Consider the following 24743-nt stretch of genomic DNA (forward strand, 5'->3'; position numbering starts at 1 on the left):
TTAGTCAACAGGACTCTGGGAAGGAAAGATTTACATTGGTTGCTATGTTAGTCTACTTGAATATATTTTTATTTAATGTCGTTGTCTGTTTTAATGCTGTAACCCATGGGGGAACACTTCATGTTGGATTAGGCAGGCTATAAAAACTTAAAAATAAATAAATAGAAATAAAGGATCAAACAAGTTGTAGGCGACACCTTTTTATTGGATTAATTCATTGCATCTGCACCTATTCTTGGAGACCTGTGTCAGGTCAGTGAAAGTGACAGCACACTGTCTGACCTGACACAGGAAGCATTGTTCTCACAGACTAGTCAGAGGTGTAACAAGTCCAATAAAAAAGGTCTCACCTCCAGCTTGCTTCTTAATCCTGATTTCTAATTTAGAAAGAGAATTGGGGAACAAAAATAAAATTGCACCTGTTAGAAAAGAACACAAATGACTGCAGCACCTCATCCATCATCAGAAAAAGAACTGCCCCCCCCCAAAAAAAAAAAAAATTTACCAAAAAAGATTCCAGCAACGCTTCATCCCAGGAAGGAAAGATATCAAAATCAGGCATCAGTGACAAACAAGAAGTCAAGGAAAAGAAATGTGAAAAGTGAAAAAGAACCAACTGCTAATACATAATGCATCAGTTCCCTCTGCTGTGAAACCTTCTGTTGATCAGATCAGGCAGTGTCAGACGCCCGCTAATAGCAGCCTTACTGAGGAAAGAAAGGCAACGCTTTCAGCAAGAGAGAGAGAGAGAGAGCAATTCTGATTATTAGGATACACTTTCAGAGTGTAAGAACAAATACTAAAGGCTGAAAGACCTAAAACACACAATGTCTTACATCAGGGGCCCCCAAACATTTCAGAGGAAAGGCCACATAAAACCGAGAGGGCCAAGCAACGGCCTTTGAATTTTGCTGTGGGTGTGTGTTGTGTGTTGCAGGGTCCCCCTCACATTGTGCTGTGATGAGGAATGTGTGTGTTTGTGGGGGGGGGGGGGGGGGGGGGGGGGGGGAGTACACCATGCTTAGACCTTTAATTTAATTTGAAATGCTGGAAAGGGGAAAAGAGGAGAGCAGAGTTCCTAAGAGTGCCAGTAATAACACTTCTTGAGAGTTGGTAACTGCCACTTTCAAGGGAAACCTGACCCCTGCATCTGTCTGCTGAGGTGTGTGTGTGTGTGTGTGTGTGTCTGTGGGGGGGGGGGGTAGGTTTGGGTAGCAGGTGTGTGTGTTCTAGGCCCCCTCACCACCCGGACCCTCTTCCTGCACACGTGATGTCACTCGACAGCCCTGTCCCTTGATCACTGCACATCCACTTTTCAACTTCCATTGTGTACCAATGCCTTCAGATTTCTGCATCCCAAATGCAAGACTCTACCCATTTTTGCATTTAATTTTGCTGAGCATTCAACCCACTCCTCAAACATTTTTAAATCATTTCTTATTCTCGGGAAGGGGGAGAGTAAATAGGGCAAGAAGAGAGAGAGAGAGGGAGGATGGGGATAAAAGGATGGGATGAGGTTGGGAGGAGAGGTGGATGAATTGGGAATGGAGGCAGAGAGGAAAGGAACTTGGAGAGACCAGAGGGGTGAGGACAAGGATCAGAGATGGAATAGAGGCAGGTCAAGGGTGCCGGGAGCCTTAGGCAAATCTTCAGCCTCCTCTGACCCTCCCGTGCCCCTTTAATTACCCTACTAGTAGCAACTCCAGCACTTTCCTACTGGTGGCAGCAGCAGCAGCAGCAGCTCCGGCTGTGTTTCCTCCTTGGACAGCGTACAATCCAGCATTGCATCCACCCTCTCTCTCCCCCACTCCTTTCCCAGCATCTCCCTCTCTCTCTTCCCATCTGCCCTGCCCACTTCAGCCCTACTGTTGTGTAGGTAACCTTTCCAATGGGCCGATTCAGTAAAGTCCGCGGGAGAGCAGGCAAACGCCCGCTCTCCCGGCACGCGATTCTGTATTTAAATGAGACCCGGCGGTAGAAACAGGCAAAAGGAGGCGCTTGGGACACTAGTGCGTCCCTAGCGCCTCCTTTTGGCCCAGAGCGGCGGCTGTCAGCGGGTTTGACAGCCGACGCTCAATTTTGCCGGCATCGGTTCTTGAGCCCACTGACAGCCATGGGCTCGGAAACCTAATAGCGCCCTCAACATGCATTTGCATGTTGAGGGCGCTATTAGGTTCGGCGGGTCGGAAGCGCGTTTTCCGCCTCTTACTGAATAAGGGGTAAGGGAAAACGCGCGTCCAATGGCGGGTTAACAGTGCGCGCCGTACTGTATCGGCCTGCAAGTGAGCAGAGAAGGGGGCAGGGCTTTCTTTTCATATTCTAATCACTTGCTGCCAGTAAACCCTCCCCCATTTCTCCCTCTTCTCCAACATCCACCCTCTGGCCTCCTAGCCCAACTTCCCTTTCTCTTGCCTCTTCCTCCTTCCCAGCATCTATCCATTGCCTTGCCCTCTCCCCCTTATCCATCATACCTGCCTCTACCACTCCCTTCCTCCTTCCCCCAGCAGGCATTTGGCTCCTTCCTTCTTTTCTTCCCCCAGCATCTGGTTGTTTCTCCCTTTCCCAGTTTAACTGCGTAGCAGGATCCGGTGCTGTGGTTTCCCAGTTGCTTTGCCTCGCCTCCTTCCTCAGTGCCGGCACAGAGAGCTGTTCAAACGTCACAGGCCAGCGGCAGCACTTCCTGATCTTGTGCATTGCAAAATCAGCATCAGAAAGTGCCGCTGCTGGCCCATGAGAGCCGAGCCCGCTCTTGCTGCTGGCATCAAAGCAGCTGTGCACAGGCTCCCGCCACTCCACGCGGCTGGTTCCTTCAGCTGGCAGGGCCTGGGGCTTCCACAGCTTGGGCCTTGCTGGAGCATTTTTTTTTTTTTTTGCTGCCTCTCCCCAATTTTTGGGCTGCAGTTGGCTGCCTAGTTCACCTAATGGTAAAGGTGGCCCTGAGTTGAGGGGATAGAGCCTGATCCTAGGACCAGTAATCCTACTCAAGGACCTAGCCTGGTCCTTAGGCCTTGAAAGGAAGCTGCTGGGGCTAAGATGCCTAGATACTGTAGTCCATAAAGAACAGGACCCTGTGTTGCAAGTAGTTGGTTTTTTGATGTGAATTACGTGAGATGAGACCCAACGATACCTTGAACTGAATAACTACGGGACTTGCTGTGTATATATATATATATATATATATATATATATATATGCTACAACGCACGCTGCCAGAGAGCTTGCATCCTGTTTTGAATTGCTGTTTGTTAAGTGGCAGTTTAAATGAAGCAAGCTTGAAACCTGATATTGTATAATGTAAAAAAGTTATTTCTGTATTAGTGTGCTTGCAATAAAAAAAGAAAAAAAAAAGCAAGCTGCAGGTCATGATTGAGGTGCACTGGCAGAGTTACAAGTATGCATGCATCTCGGTTCTGGAATAGCAAGAGCTGCTGGGGGGAAGGAGTGAGGTGCATGGGGGAAAGAGAGGCTCGCAGTGATTTTACAAGCTTTATTCTAGTGCCATTTTCCTATCAATTCCACAAATACCAAAACAAAATATGCATACAAACCTTACATACATTTATTTAAAAACAAAACCAGCAGGAGACAGTGTTACCATGCCAAATCCTTCATCACCCTCAGCCAGATCACATTTGCTAGAACATGTTACAGGCGTATCAGAGAAGAGACAGAATCAAAAACGTTTAAAATCCTCAAACCCGCTCTATAAAGTGTTCCTAATTAGAAGTCTCTTGCCCTCACTTCTGCCACTGCAGGTAGGAAACCGGTCCCTTCCTGGTGCCTTGAGGACTACACCATATGTCATCAGCCGTGTAAAAATACAATCAGTCAGTCACCAGGAATGATGAAAGAGCGATGTACTGCGCTGCCCAGCTCTCAGTGCTGCTACCCAGCCCAACAGCATCAGGACACTTTTCAATGGCATTTGCCTGTATAAAAACTGCCTTCCTCTGTCCAGTGAAAAGTATGTGCAGGCATAACCCACGTACTTTAAAGCCAGGTTAAACAGAAATACTGCCATGGGCATGTAACAGCATGCATGCAGTCCATTTGCAAATGCACGTGGACTGTTTTGACCCCGCCCAAACAGCAGGCACAAACAACACTGGCAATTTTTTGCATGTGAATTTTGCAGCTGCTAGTTTAAAAAAAAAAAAGGGGGGACAGTGTGAAGGGGTTCCCTTTGTTTATTTTATTTAAAAATATTTGTTACCCGTGCCCTCTGAAGAAGTGCAGGCCAGGATACATAATTATATCATAAAGTGTATAGAAAATACATGGATACTGAAGACTAAAATTAATTCAGAAAAACAGATAAACAATGAGAGCCAAAGATCCACTCATGACCTGCCAACACAAGAGCTAAGGTAATTTAATTAACATGAGTTTGAATGCCTTCTTAAAAGAAGGATTTTCAAGGCCTTCTTGAACGTTAGCAGCAGGGAGAGAGTTCCATAACGTCGAGCCGGGAAAGAAAAATCCCTTTCACGTGCCTCAGCTCCATATACCAGTAGATGTAGACCCGCATTTGAAGACCTAAAGGTTCTCTAATGTGCATATATTTTGAGGGTCAATTGGATCCATGGGGGAGCCAGTAGTCCTCAACAAGTTATAAATCAAGAAGGCCACTATGTATTGTGGCCATCAGTGTAGAGGTTGGAGGACAGGAGCAATAGGATCACTCACTGCCACCATACAAGCTGCTGCATTTTATATAGTCTGGACAGGGCAGGTTGTCATTGCAGGAAACCCAGTGTACAGAAAGTTAACAGTAATCCAGACTAGAAAACATAAGAGATTGCCAGACCGTGCGGAACTCTGGAGGATCCGATCGAGCTGTAGAACATGAATTGCCATGCATGAGGGCTAAAAGTGCTTACGTGCACTGCAAACAACATGGACTAGTCAAAAGTCACCGCGAGAAGTGAAGAGCTAATGCTAGTAGAGGGAATACCCTGTACAACACACTAAGGGGCCGATGCAATACAGTGCACTTAGCCCAGCGCACTGTATAACCCACAGCTGGACGTGGGTTGTAGAGGCGCCAACTAATCCCCTTATGCAATAAGGGGATTAGCACCTCTACAACGCACGTCCAATGTGAAGTGAAACTAATAGCACTCATCACATGCAAATGCATGTGAATGAGGCTATTAGCTATTCACTCCCTATGCAAAAAAATAAAAATGTGCGTCTATGATGCACATTTTAGCAATCAAATTAATACCTGCCCAGAACAAGTGTTAATTGCTGAGCGCTACTAAAACTAGTACAGAAAAGCAGAAAAAACTGCTTTTCTGTACTGCCTCCTACTTAAAATCGTTGGGATATTAAGTAGGAGGAGCAACTCTTTAAAAAAATATAACAAAAAAAGATTTAAAAAAGCGCTGGCAGGGGTTAGGAAAATGGACGCTGATAAATTCAGCATCCATTCTCCGAACCTGACTACCAGCACCAGAAGGAGTGTATAAATCAATATTAAAGTGTCGGGCACAATATTAATTTATTCACTCCTTCACTTATTTTGCCCATTGGTCCTTTTCACTGACATGTGACAGTAAAGGGACCAATCGGCAATAAGTGAAGGAGTGAATAAATTAATATTATGTACCAGACACTTTAATATTGATTTATACATTCCTGGTGCCCATAGTCAGATTTGGAGAATGGTCGCTGAATTTATCAGCGTCCATTTTCCTAACCCCTGCATGTGCGCTGGTTAGGAAACAGGTCGCTGATAAATTCAGTGTCTGTTTTCTTAACTGGCGGACAGCCACCTACAGCGCACCTCTCTCCTGCTGTCAAGGAGGCACTAGGGGCGATTGCGTGCCCCTAGCGCCTCCTCAACAGCGCGAGCCCTAATTTAAATATTGCATCGCACCCCCGGGAGAGGTGCCTAGGGGCGCATTATGAAAGCGGGCGCTGAACACTCAGCGCCCGCTTTCAGTGCAACATTTTTGCATTGGCTCCTAAGAGTGATACTGCAAGGGTTAAAAAGATATTTCTCAAAGCCAAGGAAGGGTGAATCTGAAAACCAACTGCACCGGCGGCCTGGAAAGAAGAGAGGGAAACGCAGAAGTGCAGGGTGGAAATAAGGCAGAAACTACACAGAAAGCCCTGAATCTGGCTCCAACCCCATGAACTTTTCAGAGAAATGTCTGCTACAATTAAACCCCTTCCACGATATAAACTGCCTAAAAGCAGTGACAGACAAAAAAAAAAAAAAGTCTACGAGGTGCGAATGGGCCCTCCTGCAGTCGCATCTAAACATGGCCACGATAGCAGAATTAATTATTTTTCTAAAGGACATCAGCATACACAGTCCCTTGCCCCAAAGAGCTTGCAATCTGAAATCTGAGCACAGGAGACGTTAAGTGGCGTGCTAAACCTAGTATCGTAAGAGGACGGATGGAAACACGGTTTCCAGCTATCCCTCTACCAGCCCACCAGAATGCTGTCGTGTGGGGCAGAGTTCGGCTCCTGGAAAGAAACAATGTTTGAGCTTGTGATATAAAGTACCCATAAAAACAATATTGTAGTGCATGATCTCTCAACACCATAGAGTTCCCGTCTTTTAAATGACTCTTTTTCAGAGATTCCAGTCATGTGGGACAGAATAAAGCCCTCAGAGAATGAATACATCTATCTATAAAATGGCGTCTTATTGTTTCAGGGGTAGGCAAACTATGGCCCATGGGCCAGAAGAATGTAAAAGTAGCCTGGCACACAGGAGTATATAAAAAACAAAAAACACAAAAAAACAAAACAAAACCCCAATTGTCACCTAGTCAAAATTTCTCCAGATGAGAGCTGGCTCACTGACCCATTTTCCCCCCCATCAATCAGGTTATGCCACAAGAGCAGGAATCCAATTTGTGGGCCTCCCTCCAATCTATGTGGCTGCTGCAGCCCCACGGGTGCGTGCACGCATGCATGAACATACCGCTGGCCCCAACAGATGGGACCTAAGCTCACTGTATATAGATCCTGCCCTGAGCGCCATGCAGGCCTTATATACACACACTGTGGAAACAGGACAGTTCTTGCACCCATAGAAAAGTTCAAAGCTGAGGCACCTTTTACCCTGGAAGAAAACGTGAGAGCTGTGGCTGGATTCAGTATGGACATGGTTGATGGTAATGGGGAATTTAGCATTAGCTGTGTAGGTGTTCCATTGGTGGCTGTGGCAGGAAGCCGTGGTTTTAACACCAGTGCGCGCCACGGTGCTCTGCCACTAGCTGAAGGAAGTGGATGTGGCTGGCGTACAGCTGCAGCTGCTTGCTGATATCCACCCATTTCACACTGCCTGCATCATCCCCAGCTTCCAAGGGCATTTCATCCATCACGTTACCTATAAGCAGTAAGAGAAAGAGAGAGGCCCTTAATATAGTTTGGTTTTTTTTTTTATACATAACAGTAAATTTTTGGTTTATCTTCTGCATAGAGATTCAGTTTAGTGATGGATCACACAAACAACAACATTAGCGAGCTGTAATGGCAGCATAAGACCAGCAAGCGCATACGTGCACCTACCCAAATCGTCATGGTAATTCACAGCTTCCGACTCCATCCAGGCATTGTCTGTGTTCCTAGGGTCATCAACGTAGCCCCGATAGGCCTATCAGGGGCAGAGGGACATGGAGCGAGTCACATGCGAGGGATGAGAAAAAAAAAAAACAAAACAACACATACATCCCAATTATTTCATTTCTTAATTTTATATCCCATATATCCCATTTTTCTGTGGAAATGCTCAAAGTGGGGTCCAACAAAATAAAGTTGTACGATATTAGCACAACAGAATAATTAAGATAGTGGTTCATTAACCAGCAATTATAAGACACAACAAAACAGAAATAGGCACCAAAACAAAAACTCAAGCTACTAAACTCAATGGTAAATACAACTATAAAACTATCAGAACACTGAAGCATGAGAATTCTAAGACTCAATGGTGAAGGAGAGGGGGCAAGGGGATACAGAAGCAGACTCTTAAGCAATTTTGCTTTTTCCTAAATATTTCTGTTCAGTGTTCCCCAAGGAAGGGTTTGGAACAGGACTGCAGAAAACTGCGACAAATAGGAAAGGAAACAGACATAGGAAAATTGGTTCTTACCTGCTAATTTTCGTTCCTGGAATACCACAGATCAGTCCAAACGAATGGGTTTTGCATCCCTACCAGCAGATGGAGGCAGAGAATATTAAAAAAAAACAAAACACAACTTTTCAGGCACTGCTGCATAACAGAGAGTGCCACCTGCAGTCCCTCAGTATTGGCCTGTCCCCAAGCCAAGATAGTTAACCTCAAAACTTAACCCCACTCCTCATCTAGGGCGAGCAGCAAACCAAAGTTGGAACCCCCTTAACCGTTTTCTCCTCCTTAAATTAGGAAAAAGAGCAAACTCCATATTTACAAACATTTTAAGTTTTGCAGCATCAGCATCCAGAAGCAAGAATAGTCTTGCAAAGAGGCGGGCTTCTGGACTGATCTGTGGTATTCCAGGAACAAAAATTAACAGGAAAGAAACAAGTTTCCTTTCCTGTTCATATCCCAGATCAGTCCAGACAAGTGGGATGTACCCAAGCTCCCTTATACTGGGCGGGAATCCGAAAGACCTGCATGCCATACGCTCTCCCCAAAGCACAACCTCCTCGGTCCCCGAACATCTAATAGGTAATGTTTGGTAAAAATGTGTTCAGAGAATCCCATGTCGCCACCCAACAAATCTCTTGCGGTGATATTAGCTGACACTCTACCCTAGGTGAATGCATCCACAACCGCTCTGGCACGGTTCGACCTCTACAGAGATAGACCGAAAAAAATCACTTTCTTTAACCATCGCACAATCATGACCTTGGAAGCCTTATCTTCCTTCTTTGCACCACTGAACAAGATAAAAAGATAATCTGAACATCAAAAACTGTTAATGATCTTAAGGTAATGTAAGAGTCTGATGAATGTCCAGCAAATGCAGCTCTCTTATATACGGCATATCAGAAGTCAAGGGAGGAAAGGCTGGCAACTCCACCAACTAGTTGAGATGAAACGCTGAGATGACCTTTAGTAAAAAGGAAGTCACCGCACACAAAGATATCAGTCGTCCGAACAACAAGACCTACAACTCCAAAAACCATCTAGCCAAACAAACTGCCAACAAAAGATGATCTTCAGGGAGAGATCCTACATGGACGCTCTCCTTATTGGCTCAAAAGGAGATTCACTTAGAACCTGAAGCAGTAGATTAAAGGTTTCAGGAAGGACACATCCAATGAACCGGTGGATGCAAATATTTCACTCCTTTAAGAAACCGGACGACGTTGGATGAAAGGCCAAAAGGTCCCTGCAGCTTATCTTGAAGACACCCCAAAGCTGCCACTGACTAGGAGCGAATTGTAGGCAAGATCCTTTGTCAAGCTCCTTTGGAAAAAAGGCCAAGCTCTGAGAAATGTTTACCTGTAAAGGTCCTACACCTTCCTCTACACATCACAACTCAAAAACTTTCTACACTAGGATATAATCAAGAGAATTGGCTGGCCTCCTAGCCTGAAGCAAAGTAGCAATAATCTGCTCCAAGAATCCTTTTAAACATAAGTGCCTCCTCTCAAAAGCCAAGCCGTTATACAAAGCAATCTGCCAGATCCAAAAAGATGGCCCCTCTGAAATCCCTAAGATGACCCAACTGGACAGGACTGTCCACCGCAAGATGAACCAGATCCTCAAACCACAGATGATGTGGCCACTCTGGCGCTAAAAGAATCACCTTTCCTAGATATTGCTCTATGCGATGCAACACATGGCCTACGAGAGGGCATGGGGAAACATATACAGCAGAAGCTCTGTCAACCTTGGCTGAACCAAAGTATGGATCCCCTCGGCTGAAGAACCGCTCCGCCTTGGCAAGGCCTCTGGATGCCATGAGATCCATCTGGGGAGTGCCCCACCTGGCACGAATCAAGGCAAAGGCCTCCACTGACAACTCCCATTCCCCCAGAACCAGCTGTCGCTTGCTGAGATAATCCGCCTGCACAATGTCCACTCCAACCATGAGAGACGCTGCTAGGCCTTCGACAAGTTTCTCTGCCCAGACAAAAAGTTCTTGGGCCTCCAGAGCTACCGGATGACTCTTCACCCTGCCCTGATTGATGTACACCACCATCATTCCATTGTTCGAAAAAACTTGCACCGCCACGAAGAGAGACTGGATCTGGAATTTCCCTGAAGTGGCAATGGAAGCTGAAAACTCCTCCGATAGTGGATTTCAAAAGGACAAAGGCGCCCTCTGTAAAAGACTGCATGTGAGCCAACACTCACAGAACCAACTCCAGCATAGATGCCATAGAACTCTGGACCTGCAAATAATCCCAGACCCTGGGAACGGCCCACCGCAGCAGTCGCAGCACCCGAGACTGCTAGTCCGAATTCCTGTCCAAGGTAAGGAACACCTTTCCTATTTGGGTATCGAACCGCACTACCAGATATTCCAATGACTGGGACAGCACCAGATGGATCCTTGCTAGGTTCACCATTCAGCCCAGAGACTGCAACAAATCCAAGACCTGTGGAATCGAGTGACAACACTCCTCTCCCGACTTCGCCCGGATTAGCCAGTCGTCCAGGTACGGGTGAATTAGAATCCTTCCCCCCTAAGCGCCACCACCATCCCTTTCGTGAAAGTTCAGGGCGCTGTCAAAAACCCGAAGCAAAAAGCATTGGGAACTGAGTATGCTCCACCAGCACCGTGAACCTCAGAAACATCTGAAGTTCTGAACGTATTGGGATGTGAAGACAGACTTCCATTAAATCCAACGATGCCAGAAACTTTCCTTTGCGAACCGCCTCAATTATAGTCCGTAGTGTTTCCATTCAAAAATGCAGGACCTGCAGCGCCACATTGACTTTCTGCAGATTGAGAATGGGCCGAAAAAAAAATGTCCTTTTTGGGAACTTCAAAGTTCACCTTTTTCTTGCTGCTCTGGAGGAACTAGGACAATTGTGTCCAGGCACCTCAGCCGTTCCAACATTTCCCGAACTGCCTCTCGCTTGATACCATGGGACAATATGTAGGCTTCCTTGACAGGGTAAAAAAAAAAATAATTCTAAGGCGTAGCCATCTTGTCATCTCCAGAACCCATTGATCTGACGATATCTTGGTTCACTCCTCATAATAGAAGGCTAGTCTTCCTCAGATGGCTTCCAAGGAAGAGTGGACCAGCGTGACCTCATTGAGAGGCCTTACTCTCTCCGGTCCCTTGACCGGTACTGTACTGAGAGGGTCTATGTATCCCCTGAAAGGACTGCTGTCTCTCCCGAGCCTTGCGTCTGCCCCGAAGCTACAGAACTCCTATTACAGCAACATCTTTTCACATCTCGAAAGGCAAGATCTCGGCAGGAGAGTCTATCCTCAGACAACTTATTCCCTTTGGACTCTCCCAAATGCTTCATTAACTGCTCTAAAACCACCAACAGCTTTCCCCTTTAAAAGGAAGATTACACAGCTGCGACTTGGACCACCCACCCACAGCCTAGTGGGCATCTTGACAGTGACAGAAGGATGACTTGCTGCTTTTGAAGGAGCTGCAAAGCTACCTCCTGTATCTGCTTCAGCAGGTCCCGCATGTATTGGCCCATAAAGAGCTGATAGGAAATTATGGAGGCATTGAGCATGGCTCTATGGAACCCCTTCCTCCCAAGAAAGTTCAGAGTACTGGACTTCTTCCCCGGGGCCACTGAAGAGCAAGTCCTGGTCTTCTTGGCTTCCTTGAGAACAGATTTGACCACCACAGATTGGTGCATCAGCTGTCTCTTGTTGAATCTGGGAGTCTTCTGGATGAGATAAATCGTGTCTGCCTTCATATTGGTCGAAGCCACAGAGATAGAGTTCTCCCACATCCTAGCCTGTTCCTTCTGAAGGAATCTGTGAACTGGGACTGCCACGAACTGAAAGATATCCAGCATCTTGTTTCTGGTCTCATCCTCATGTCTGTACCGTAAACAAAATAGACTGCCATTTTCTTAACAAAACCTGTGAAAGATGTCCTCAGGAGGGGACTTCCTTTTTTCTGATGGAGGAGAAGGGTCGGAGGGGAGACCAGATGACAACTCTTCAGAGGGTTCACCGGAGTCATAGCCGTCCCCTCACGAGTACTCAGAGTCTGGATTTCCCCTGGTTTGCTGGAAGTGAGAGCTCTTGGGGTGCCAAACACCAGCCAAGGTCCCAGAGGCTGTTTGGGCTTGGATCTCAAAGAATGATGACAGCCCTGGTAAGTTTCCTCTCCCAATGAACTGTATATCAGTGGGGCAGTGGGCACTGACCCTGATCCCCTTTTGGGAATCAGCATCTATCTCAGCACTAGTACTCATGCAAGTGCCTTGCTGCTGGGCAATCGGAGGGAACACCCCAGTGCTCTTGAAGGCCCTGCAAAGCCTTCTCCAAGGCCTACTGGATCTTCTTATCCACCTCCTCCTCAAAGATCGCTAATGCTAACACCAACTGGAAGGTAGGAGGGGCGCAAACATCCTCCTTGGAACAGAGAGGAGTATCAGTGGCTGACACCAGGATCACTGGAGACTGACGCAAAGCCTGGGATTTTCAAGAGGAAGAGCTCTCCTTGCCATGGGACAGCTTAGGGGAGCTCTTGGCAGGCGCTGGACCATCCCCAGGCATCAACATAGGCTGATGCCAATGCTTCTTTGGCTGCCCTCACTGCCTAGCAATAGAATTCCTTGATGCTAGTGTCACAGAGGCAGAACTTTTCACCTTCAAGTGGAAAGAGCTAGACAATGGCCTGTTCTTTGGGTTCTCTGACGGCCACCAGCACCAAGGGAACATATGGTCCCTCCTGATACCAATGACGTAACCGCCACCCATGCAGCTTAAAAGTTCCTCGATGTTAATGGACTGGTCTTCTGGTATCCAAAGTGTTTTGCCATCAGTTCCAAAACGGGTCCGGCGCCCATTCTGGATCATGGCTGCACATTTATAACACCCATGGATATCACGCAATGCCCCCGTGATAGCCATAGTCCTGTAGTCCTGGGCATCGCTGGAACCCACTAGACATGTTTTGACTGAAAAAGAACTGAAGCAAAATCAAACTCTATGGTGGCAGTGGAACGATACCTCTTGGATACCAAATGGCACATCGCTATGGAACAGAGAAACAAAATGCACAAAAAAAAACCTACCTAAAAAAATATCAGGTAAGATGGTGGGCCCCCCCGATGAACAACCCTACTGCCAGAAAAAGTCCCTGAAGGCCTAGAAGCAGGAGGAGTGAGGCAACCCCTCCCCCCCCCAAAAGAAAACCAAAGAAAAACCCATGACCAGAGTGTCCCCACATAGAATAACAGCATGCATGGGCATGCTCAGTGAAAGTTTTAGTTTTCATAAATTTTCCGGGCTGGACTCTATCAGATGATGTCACTCTTGTGTGAGGACTGCCATCCTGCTTTTCCTTGGAGAAAGGAGGGTACCAGTGATGTATCACAGGGATCAGTGCTTGATCTGTGTTTCAGTTTATATTTTCATTAGTGATATTGCTCAAGGGCTGTCAGAAAAAATGTACCTTTTTGTGGATGATACAAAAATCTGCAACACGGTAGATACCCTAGAAAGTGTGGAAAACATGAGGAGGCATCTAGTGAAGCTTGAGAAATGGTTTTGGATCTGACAGCTAAGATTCAATGCTAAAAAAAATGCAGGGTCATGCATTTGGCTTGCAAAACACCCAAAGGAAGCAGTAGGGGCTGACGTTCTTCTGTGCTCAAAACAAGAGCGGGATACAGGGATGATCATATCTGATGATATTAAACGGTGGCCCTTCAGCCAGACAGGTAGATAAGATGACAGCAAAAGCCAGAATGATGAATGGAGTGCATAGGAAGAACAATAGCCAGCAGGAAGAAGGTGGTTATATTGCCTTTGTCCAAGACTCTTGATATCTTATTTGGAGTTCTGTGTACAGTTCTGGAGACTGCACCTTTAAAAAGGATATGAACTTGACAAAGTAGGTCCAAAGGGCAGCTAATAAAATGGTCTTCATCATAAAGCATATGGGGACAGACTTAATCTAAACATGTATACCTTGAGGGAAGGAAGGGAAATGCAGATACATTTAAATACCTCCAAAGAATAATACACAAGAGGCATGCTTCTTTTAATTGAAAGGAAGCTCTGAAATTAGGGACATTGAGACGAAGGTGAAAGAGAAAAGGGAGTAAGCTCAGGAGTATTCTAAGTAAATATTTCTTTACAGAAAGGATAGTTACGCATGAGCCATCCTTCCTGTGGAGATGAGAGCAGCATCAGAATTCAAGAAAGCTTGGGACAAGGAGATAGGATCTCTGAGGGATTATAAAGCTGAACAGGAGATATGGATGGGCTGTAAGGTTTTCATCCTGCCGTCGTGTTCTGTTTCCATAGTAACCATGGTTAGGGTACATCCTGCTTAAATAGTCACAGAGAAAACGTGATCAGTCATACATGTGAACAGAGTAACACACACAAGCAGAGGAAATGTGATCAGATGTATGAGGGGTGAGAAACGCTCACAAGACATCACTAATGTAAGTACAGTACCAAGGATACATCAGTCTTTTGACCTGTACAAGCAAGGGAGTGGAAGAAGCCCCAAGGTTTATGGAGGTGAAGGAACTGCCTTACCACAAAGTGCTCCTGGCTGAAGAGCTGCTGCAGCTGCTCCTCCAGCCGTTGCCTTTCTGCGCTGGATTTCTGCAGCGAGTTCAGTGCTTCCTCTCCAAACTCCCGCTTCAGAGTGGCACTGATCTTCTCACCTGAGTCCACCATTCCCTGAACCAGACAAACAGGGCATGAAGAATGGTGTGGACATGACAACAGCTCGCTTTTAAAGTTGTTAAGAGCATTTCATACAGCAATAGCACACTCCCCCCCCCCCCGCCCCCGGTCTCCTTACACTTAAAATCATGTCATACGAGGTGACTGACTGTGCTCACCCCAGGGATAGCCCATTCTCCACAGTCTCTCCTCTTGATGGCTACAAACTGTAAAATGTATTTGCCTGATGTTGAGTGCTGCAGTTTAATTCCACCGTCATCCCTTTTCCACCTGCAGAGAAGCAAACAAAGGAGGCAGCAGGCCTCAGCTTTAGAGAAAAGATTCCATCTCTTATTCCTTCTGTCTCACCCCATCTCTCTTCTCACTCATTCTATGTCCCTCTCTTGCTCCCTCACGCATGCCATCTCACTATCCTGTCCTATCCCTATATTATACCTTTGGTATCCACGCATTTAACATGCAGCCTCAACATTAATTACAATTTCTACCAGACTGTGACCCTGCTCTGAGCTCTCAGAATGATCCTCTCACCCCTTCCACAGAGATGAAAAGAACTTTCTGCAGTGACTTCCCTGCCAGTGTCCTCCACACCCCTGGCAATGGCTCACCTTGTTATAATGGGATCAGCGGCATGGTTTGGGCCCCAGCGCCCCAGGAGGCCCCGGCCAGTGATCCCAGTGCGGCCACAGGGATTTCTGAAAGAGGAGCATAGGTGGAAGTCAGTTAAAGTTCCAAGGGCCAGATGTAATAAGCTGCACTAAGGAAAGCACACAGTTTTACCCATAATCGTGTGCACACAATACTCCCAATACAGCAAATGAGTTTTGCATACATAAAAATGTGCACATAAAAAAAAAAAAAAAAAAGCTAAAACTGCATATTGCTTAGCGCTCTCACATGGAAATCCCATGCTAATGAAGGCATCATTCTCTAGAGCAGAAAGTTGCAGTGACTTAAATCATGCTGTTTTCTTAACCACTGGAAATTTTACTCTTGGTCAGAGGTGGAATAACATTTCAAATGCTAGTTCTGGTCTATGATTAGAAGCTAGAGTTCCAGTGCTAGGACCTGTAGTCAGGATTTTATGTGCAGAAAACATGCTTTGTTCACAAAACATGTCTTCTGTGCATAAAGGAGACATTTAGTCATACCAATTAGTTTCCTTTCCTTGAGTCCTGCTAGACCAATCCAGACAAGTGGGTTTTACTGAGCACCCTCCCCCCCCCCCCCCAGCTGTTGGAAACAAAGGAAACACCTTTTTCTCCATGATATTTTCACTGAATAAAGGGAGGTACAACCTGGGCCCTTGCCAATAATTTCTGTCAAAGCAATGGAGCAAGCCCCTAAATCAATAGTACCTTTACCCATACCTTGAGAAGGGAACCTCTACCAGTATTCCTTAGACAGGATGAGATAGGTGAGGAAGAGGAAGCAGAACAGAATGAAAAAGAATGGGTCTAGCTGCTTCCTTAAGGAGAAGATCACAATCCCTTTGCCTCCGAAGGATAGATAAGCAGAAAGAAATATGTGTGTGTAGCCACTATGTTCTGGACTGGTCTAATAGGACTCAAAGAAAGGAAATTAACAGGTATCAATACATTTTTCCTCTCATCATCTTACTAGACCAATCCAGACAAGTAGGATTACCAAAGCTTAGTCTAGCCTGGATGGGAGGAAGTAGCTCATTTCAAACAAATTGAAGAAAAATCTTGTTCAATCAGCGCATAGTTAAGCTCTGGAATTCATTGCCGTAGGATGTGGTTACAGCAGTTAAGTGTAGCTTGGTTTAAAAAAGGTTTGGTAAGTTCCTAGAGGGAAAATCCATAAACTATTATGGTAATTAATAAACAATAGTAGCTTGTGATTTATCTAATGTGTGGGTTCCTGCCAGGTACTTGCGACTTGGATTGGCCACTGTTGAAAACAAGATACTGGGCTTGATGGACCCTTGGTCTGACCCAGTATGGTATATCTTATGTTCTAAGAATCCCCACCTCGAACATAGCAGCTTACTTGGTTTGTACATTCAATATGCAAGGACATCCAGGTATCTTTTTTACAGATATCCTCTGGAGCCCCTGCAAAGGATTCAGCCCATGATGATGCCTGGCCCCTCATAGAATGAGCACGGAACACCTCCAATGCCTTTTGGCCCTTCAGCAAGTATGCTAATACAATTGCCTCCGTGATCCATCTTGGAAGCTGCTTCACCCCATGGGGACCAGTGAACTGTACAAATAGCCTGACTGTTTTCCAAAAGGGGCTCATTACCTTCAGATATCTGAGAAGTATGCGTTGGACTACTAAAGGATGGAGACTGCTCTCTTTACTGTTACATTTGCTCCCCTGGAAGGCTGGCAGTGAGATTTATTTGACCGATCCAAACAAAAAAGCGACACCACTTTTGGGAGAATGGACACAACTGGCCAACAGGAAACAGCTTCAGTAGAAACACCAGGTAGAGGTCTCTGCAAGATAAGATCTGCAGTTCAAAATATATCCGGTAGAGCAAACAGCCACCAGAAAAAACATTTTCAAGGAAAGATCCTTTAGAAAGTCTGTTTCAAAGGCTCAAAAGGGTGAGCCTACCAATGCACTGAAGACCAATTTAAGGTCCCAGAGGAACCAAGGACTGAAATGGAGGGTGGATATGCTTGACTCCTCATAGAAATGGACTACATCTAAATGCACAGTCACAGAGAAACCTTTGACCTGACCTCTGTGGCAGGAAATGGCTGCAACTTGCGCCTTTAGAGAACCAAGTGCTAGCTCCTTGTCTAGGCCTTTTAGAAGGAAGGCCAGAATGTATACAATGTCTGCCCTAGAGGGTGAAACAGATAGCGCTTCATAAAAACTCTCAAAGAGATGCCACTGAACATGCGCAAGAGAGTTCTTTCAAGGGCCAAGCTGTAAGACAAAATGGAGAAAGATCCTCCATCAAAACTGGGCCCTGCAATAATAGGCCATGTCTTTACCAGGTCCACATACCAAGGTCTTCTTGGCCAATACGGAGCTACCAGTATCTCTGTGAACAAGAAATCCTCTATCCTTTAGGAGAGGGCCACGGTAGAAAGACAAAGAAGCCTATCCACTGGCCATGGCAGAATCAAGGCATCTATTCCAAGAACTAAAAAACCATCAGCCTTGGAATTCCTGTGGGTTGTCATCAGGTCCACAAAAGGGAATGCCCTACTGGTCCATTATTAACTATGATTTGGAATGCTTCTGCTGAGAAAGTTGGCCTGGACATTTTCTTCTCCTGCAATGTGAGCTACTAAAAAGTGAATCAAATTCTGCTCCACCCACTGGAATAATAGATCTCACGGGCCAACCTAGAATTCCCCTTGCTTGTTCACTGTGGCATTTTTTTTTACAGCACTTGAACTGAGTTTTCCTTCACTAATGGAAGGAACTATACCAAGGCTAGCCTCATAGCTGTAGTTTCCAGCCTGTTTATGAACCAAAAGGCTTCCTCCTGAGTCACAGGGCACAACAGTAAGCCCCCTCCCCCCCTGCACTCGTGTCTGAGGTTACTATGATCCAGGAGGAAAAGTCCAAATCCATTCCTTTCAACAAATTTGAGAGCATCGCCCATCACGTCAGGCTGTCCATCACTAGGAATGGCATGGCCAGACGAACCTTGGTTCCCCAAGTCTCAGGACTACAACAGGACATCAAGGACAACTGCAGGAAACGCATGTGAACCCTGGCCCACAGAACTAAGTCCAAGGTGGCTGCTGTAAGCCCCAAAAAGTTGGAGATAGTGCCACGCTTTAGGTGCCATTTGCAACAAATGTTCACACTTGCCCTACTATTTTGGTCAACCCTTTTTTGGGTTAGGAAGTCACATCCCATTTTCCTATCAAACTGGTCTCCCAAGAACTAAGGACTGTAAGGGGTTTGGTCTGCTCTTTAAATAACTTACCACCTAACCTAGGCATTCTAAGACTTTGATTATTCTGGCAGATGCCAATTGATTGGCTTTTTAGGGCCAAATCATTTCAAGACAATCATCCAGATAGCGATGCAGCATGCTGCCTTATCGAACCATTATCTTAGTAAATATGCTTGGGTCTATAGACTCTGAACAGCAGAGCCTTGAACTAGAAATGTTGTCCTAGGGCACAAAATCCATGGAACCATGCAAGCTAGGATTCAAATCCTGCTGCCGTTCCTTGCAATCTTAGGCGAGTCACTTCACATTCCATTATCTCATGTACAAACTTAAATTGTATCGCTGGTGATACAGAATTACCTACAGTAATTCTGCTTTGAAGTGTCTGACAGGCGGAATATAAATCAAATTAAAACACAAATCTTTGATCATCTTCCTAAATGGGAATATGAAAAGAGGTCTCTGCCAGATCCTTTCTGCCACTATAACAGCATGACGAGTTTCCATTCTGAAATGGGGAACCTGGAGGCACTTGATGACACCTTTCAGGTCTAAGACAGAGTGGGACCACAAAATAAATCTTACTATCTGCCCTGACCCTGGCTTCTGGCCCTCAGTTGAGACTGGAATCATGACTTCCAACCTTTGAAAATGTTCCACGGTAGCTCTTACCACTTCTTTCCTGGTGATCAATATGCAGGGGGAATTGCAAGATCCAAGGCATATCCCATCTGCACAATATCTAAGACCTGCTGAACTAATGCGATGCAAGTACACTCCTAGAAGAACTATTGAAGCTGACTTTGGAAGGTCGTACCTCATTGTTACAATCAAACACCTCCCAGAAGTGTGGCTTCTTGGCCCCAAGAAAGGAATGATTCCTGCTGTGAAAATGACTCCCCTGGGAGGGAGTCTACTTCCTTAGCCTGAATCTATAGGATTCCCAGAAGTGATTGTGGGTCCTGTTGCCTTGAGACCCCCAAAACAGGGTTTATCCTAAGGAAGCCTCTGGGGCTTGAATTCTCCCAGATACTTGAGCAGCTGTTCCTGCTCTTCATCAATCAGTAACGTGCCCTTAAAGGGTAGCTTATTGAGGCTAGTTTTGGCTATGGTGTCTGTGGCTGAGGGCACTGAACTAAAGAAGAACCTTAAAAGATCATACATTGCATCTGTCAAAAAGCCAATGCCCAATTCCAATTGTGTTTGGCTCTGGACTTTCAGGAAACTGCTGAATCCAGCGGACCACAGCCCGAGTAATATATTCTTCACAAATAAATGGATTGTATGGCCAGTGCTGCCATTGAAAAGGCCCATTTTAGGAAGGTCTTAGTCTTCCTATCCTACAGGTTCTTTAGAGCTACACCACCTTATACTGGTATAGTAGGCTTGGGTGTTACAGCAGACACCAGAACATTCACATGAGAAATCTGGAGGCTCTTGCCCTCCACATGTAGGGGGCACCATTTGTTCATAATTTCACTCCCCTTAAACGTTCCCTGAGGGGAGTTTCTTTTTTTGCCAGTGCCATTCGTTTCAAGGTTTTTTGGAGCGAAAAGACCTTCGGAGACTTGCAAATTCTCTCCAAAATCAGATCGCCCTTCATAGATTCTACCTTAGATTTTGACATCTTCAGTGAGAAAACAACTTGAGTAATGAGAGGGGACACCACTTCCTTATGGAAGAGTCTTAACAACAAAGTAGCCCTCATCCTTGGAAGAGCATTCCCCTTTTTCCAAACAGTTCAATGAATTATGAGTCTAACTGGTTAGCCATGCTCAATCCCCTAGGGGCTTCAGAGGAGGTGGAAGGAAATACAAGGCATCTGGAGCCATCCTTGGTCAATTCGAGGTACAATCATGATAGTTAAGAGGAATGGAACCTATGCCAAGCCTCAAGACTGATGGTAAACCACTTCACCAGGCCTCTGCATACACATTACAGGAAAAATACTCTTAATGAGAGGTACCTACATCCCAGGGAAATCCCAGGTTGCATCCCCCTCAGGGAAGAGGGCCAGAGGTCCCCATCTGCAAGGCAGATTCATCAGAAAATGGTGCTGAAGACAGCCAACAAGGGAGTTAGAAGCTGACAGCATCCCCTACCACCTCAGTAGCTGCCTGCTCCTCTTGCTCTGTGGGAACGGAAGAACACAAAAAGTGTGAGATTGAATCTGTTGAAGGAGTCCCTATATGAGCATCACATGTGGGGCAGAATGAGCCCGCCATAGTATAAACATGGCGGGCTCCACAAGCAGCACATCTCTGACTGCAATTCATTCTGGTGGTGAGTTAATCTCTCATTTTGTTATTTTTTTTAAAGGAATCAGAAATAGGCCATGAGGGAAAACTGGTTCAGGTTGCTCTACAGCACTTACCCCTTCAAAAGCAGCCAGGTCCTGCAGATGCTGCACAAAAACACTCTCCCTCTGTGAACTATTCCCAGTAATCCAACTTTTTTTTTTTTTTTTAAATAAACCTTTCTGGAGGGTTTGCTACAAACAGGCCGATATAGTAAAATTGGTGGGAGAGCCGGCACTCTGAGGCGAGCGCCCGCTCTTCCAACACACGCCCAGGCCACTCTTCTGGGCACACAATCCAGTATTTAAATGAGGGCCTGCGGTAAAAAGAGGCGCTAGGGATACTAGTGCGTCCCTAACGCCTCCTTTTTGACAGGAGCGGCAGCTGTCAGCAGGTTTGACAGCCGACGCTCAATTTTTCCGGCGTCTATTCTCAAACCCACTGACAGCCACGGGTTCGGAAAATGGACACCGGCATAATTGAGCATCCGTTTTCCGACCCACGGGCCGATTTTTAATTTTTTTTTAAATTTTGGGGCCTCCGACTTAATATCGCTATGATATTAAGTCTGAGGGTGTACAGAAAAGCAGTTTTTTCTGCTTTTCTCTACACTTTCCCGGTGCCGGCAGGCGTTAATTTCTGAAAGTAAAGTGTGCGGCTTGGCTGCACATTTTACTTTCTGTATCGCACGGGAATAACTAATAGGGCCATCAACATGCATTTGCATGTTGCGGGCGCTATTAGTTTCAGGAGGGGGGGGGGATTCTCTTACTGTATAAGGGGTAAAGCTAGCGCGTCAAACGCACGTCCAAACCTGGGCTAACAGTGCACTCCACTGGAGCGCACTGTACTGTATGAGCCCGAAAGAAAGGGGAGAGGAGGAGGGGAGGGAACTGCCAGAGATTCAGTGAGCAAGCTCCACCCCGGACCACTAAGGAATCTGGAATGGGCCTCGAGGCCTACTCCACCAAGGAAAAACCAAAAAGCCCTGAGAAGTGAAATTGCTCAACAGGGGAAATAACCCAAACAAGCACTGTTGTTGAAGGAGCAGTCCAGCCTCTGCTCAGCTAGGCCGTGACATGAGCACTACAGTAAGCAGAACTGATATTTTGGCTGAGCCCAAGAATAAGATAGATGGGCACTAGGCAAACAGATCTGAGCCATGCCAGCTATATTCTTGTAGGTAAAGTAAAGCTTTAGAGTACACCTAACAAATTTCTAAATAGTCTGCAACCGGGGGGGGGGGGTATGATAGAGGTCTATAAAATCATGGGATGACTAGAACAAATAAGTGTGAGCCAGTTATTTACTCTTTCAGATAATAAAAGAACTAGGAAGATAACTTCATGTAGCAAGTAGCACATTTAAAACAAATTGGAAAAGAGTATTTTTCATTCAGTGTACAATTAAGCTCTGGAATTCATTGTCAGAGGATGTGATTAGGGAAGCTAGTGTATCTGGGTTTAAAAAAGGTTTAGATAAGTTCCTGGAGGAGGACATAAGAAAAAAAAAAAAAAAAGAACATAAAAGTGTTGCCATACTGGGTCAGACCAAGGGTCCATCAAGCCCAGTATCCTGTTTCTAACAGTAGCTAATCCAGGTTACTATTACTTGGCAAGTACCCAAACATTAAACAGATCCCATGTTACTAATGTCAGTAATAACAAAGGCTATTCCCCCAAGTCAACTTTATTAATAGCAGTTTATGGATTTCTCCTCCAGGAACTAATCCAAACCTTTTTTAAACTCAGCTACACTAACCACATCCTTTGGAAATTACAGAGCTTAGTTGTGCTGTTAATCAAGCTGACTTAGGGAATAGCCACTGCATATTACTGGCTTTAGTAGCATGGGCTTTATTTAACGTCTGGGTACTTGCCAGGTACTGGTTACCTGGATTGGCTAGTTGGAAACAGGATGCTGGGCTTGCTGGACCCTTGGTCTGACATAGCAGCTTATGTTCTTATGGTGGTGCTTTAAATATTTTGAGGGTAATTTTCAGACAAGCTGTATAGGCTAGAAGTCTGTGGGTATGTTTGTCTTGATTAGACTGTAAGCTCTATTGAGCAGGGACTGTCTTTTTGTACAGCGCTGTGTATATTGTGTAGCACTATAGAAGTGTTAAGTAGTAATATTCGTGAAAGGTTGAGAACCACGCCCCTAGAACACAATACACCCTTGTATTGGGACCTGCAGATTAGAAAATAGAAAAAAAACTGAACTGTTACAGATCCCTACACAGAAACAACATGCTAGCAGATTAAGTCACCTCAGTCACATAGGCAAAGCAGACTTTCATCAAATACAGAATAAATAATCACAAGTTAGAAATAGACAGACAAATGCTGAACTGGAAATCCAAAAAGGCCAGACTCTGCCTGCAGTGCAACATTGGAAAAACAGAAATGCATACTGTGCAAAATACAAAGACATCAAAAGACTCACATTTCCTGAGAAAATCAAACACTTCCCACAAAAGAATGAGCAGGAAAAAATCCTGGGAAATCAGAACAGTCACATTTATATACTTCCTCATCCAAAGGAGACACTGGGAGCTTTACAACAAGAATGTAAAGCATAAAACATCTAAAAAGACACCATCATAAAATAATTAACAAAATACCATTCTCACACCAAAGGTTCATCCAGTCTCTACTACAAAAACATAGAAACAAAATGTTGAATCTTGCCAGAAGGCTAGAAACAATCAGACAAGGTACAATATGGACCAATACCAAAACTTGAGAATTCTTCTCGATTGTCCTCTCTTTAAACTGTAATTTTATTTTGTTTATCGCTGTTATTTTATTTAGACTTTTTTTTTCTTATTTAAAACATTTTTATTAAAGCAAAGGAAGTATAGCGGTACAATAATACAAACCAAACCACATGCAACAAGAATATCTGCACCAATAATGAAATTACAAATTCAACATGTACTCCAGTGCTTCAATAGGAAAAAATTTTTTAGAACATTGTATTCCCACCCTCCCCTTCCCTCTTCTCCTCTCAGCATGTAAGACAGTAGACTAAGGTTATAAGATGGTGACACCGATAAAGAATAATATCTTTGTTATACACCATGCAGTGTTAAAATTACGTATATACAAGGGAGTGCGTATAGTCAGACTCCAGAGAATCTGAAGAATTAGACCCCATAATCATGTCCCGGTCAGTACTGCGGACATCTTTACTCCTGAGCTGCCATCCAGACCTGATATGATCCCCAAGTCTTGAGAAATGTTGGCAGCCGGTCATGATGAGTTGCAGTAAGGCGAGCAAGTTGGTAAGTACCATGAAGTGTCTGTTGAACCTCAGGTAGGCTAGGCACCAGGCTATCCTTCCAGCGACGCGCCAGTCTGTGGCAATGAAAACTTGTTGCAGAAAACGTTGAGCGTCCTTGCTAATAGTTTCCAGTGGAAGACTCAAGAGAGCGTGCCAGGGTTTGACCAGTAAAGGCATGGATAAGATATTAGAAGCCCAGGTAATAATCTTCTGCCAGAACGTAGATACCCGTGGGCACTGCCACCACACATGATAGTATGTTCCTACCTTTCCACATTGGCGCCAGCAGTACTTCGATGCAGTAGGAATCACCCTGTGTATTCTGTCCGGGGAGTAGTGCCAACGGTAGAGCATCTTGTAGCAGTTCTCTTGGAGCCTAGCCGATATAGAGCATTTATACGCATTCAAAAATATGAGATCCCAATCTGTGGGTGATAGATCTTGCTCAAG

General features: G+C 45.3%; 1 protein-coding gene and 1 long non-coding RNA gene across 3 annotated transcripts in view; one reads left to right on the top strand and one right to left on the bottom strand.

The window, feature by feature from the left end:
- Positions 1-24743, top strand: part of LOC115094208 — a 52830-nt gene that overhangs the window by 8973 nt on the left and 19114 nt on the right. The gene's annotated exons all lie outside the window — the stretch shown is intronic.
- Positions 6838-24743, bottom strand: part of LOC115094207 (ADP-ribose pyrophosphatase, mitochondrial-like) — a 28221-nt gene continuing 10315 nt past the window's right edge. For both annotated transcript variants that reach the window (XM_029607012.1, XM_029607013.1), the window contains 5 exons: positions 15425-15511; positions 14975-15086; positions 14664-14810; positions 7534-7618; positions 6838-7351 (listed from right to left, as the gene is read on the bottom strand). In XM_029607012.1, coding sequence (XP_029462872.1) covers positions 7203-7351; positions 7534-7618; positions 14664-14810; positions 14975-15086; positions 15425-15511 — 580 coding nt within the window. In that variant the 3' untranslated portion in view covers positions 6838-7202. The remainder of the gene's footprint in view (positions 7352-7533; positions 7619-14663; positions 14811-14974; positions 15087-15424; positions 15512-24743) is intronic.

Source organism: Rhinatrema bivittatum, chromosome 6 (genome assembly GCF_901001135.1).
Source record: "Rhinatrema bivittatum chromosome 6, aRhiBiv1.1, whole genome shotgun sequence".
Classification (NCBI taxonomy): Eukaryota; Metazoa; Chordata; class Amphibia; order Gymnophiona; family Rhinatrematidae; genus Rhinatrema; species Rhinatrema bivittatum.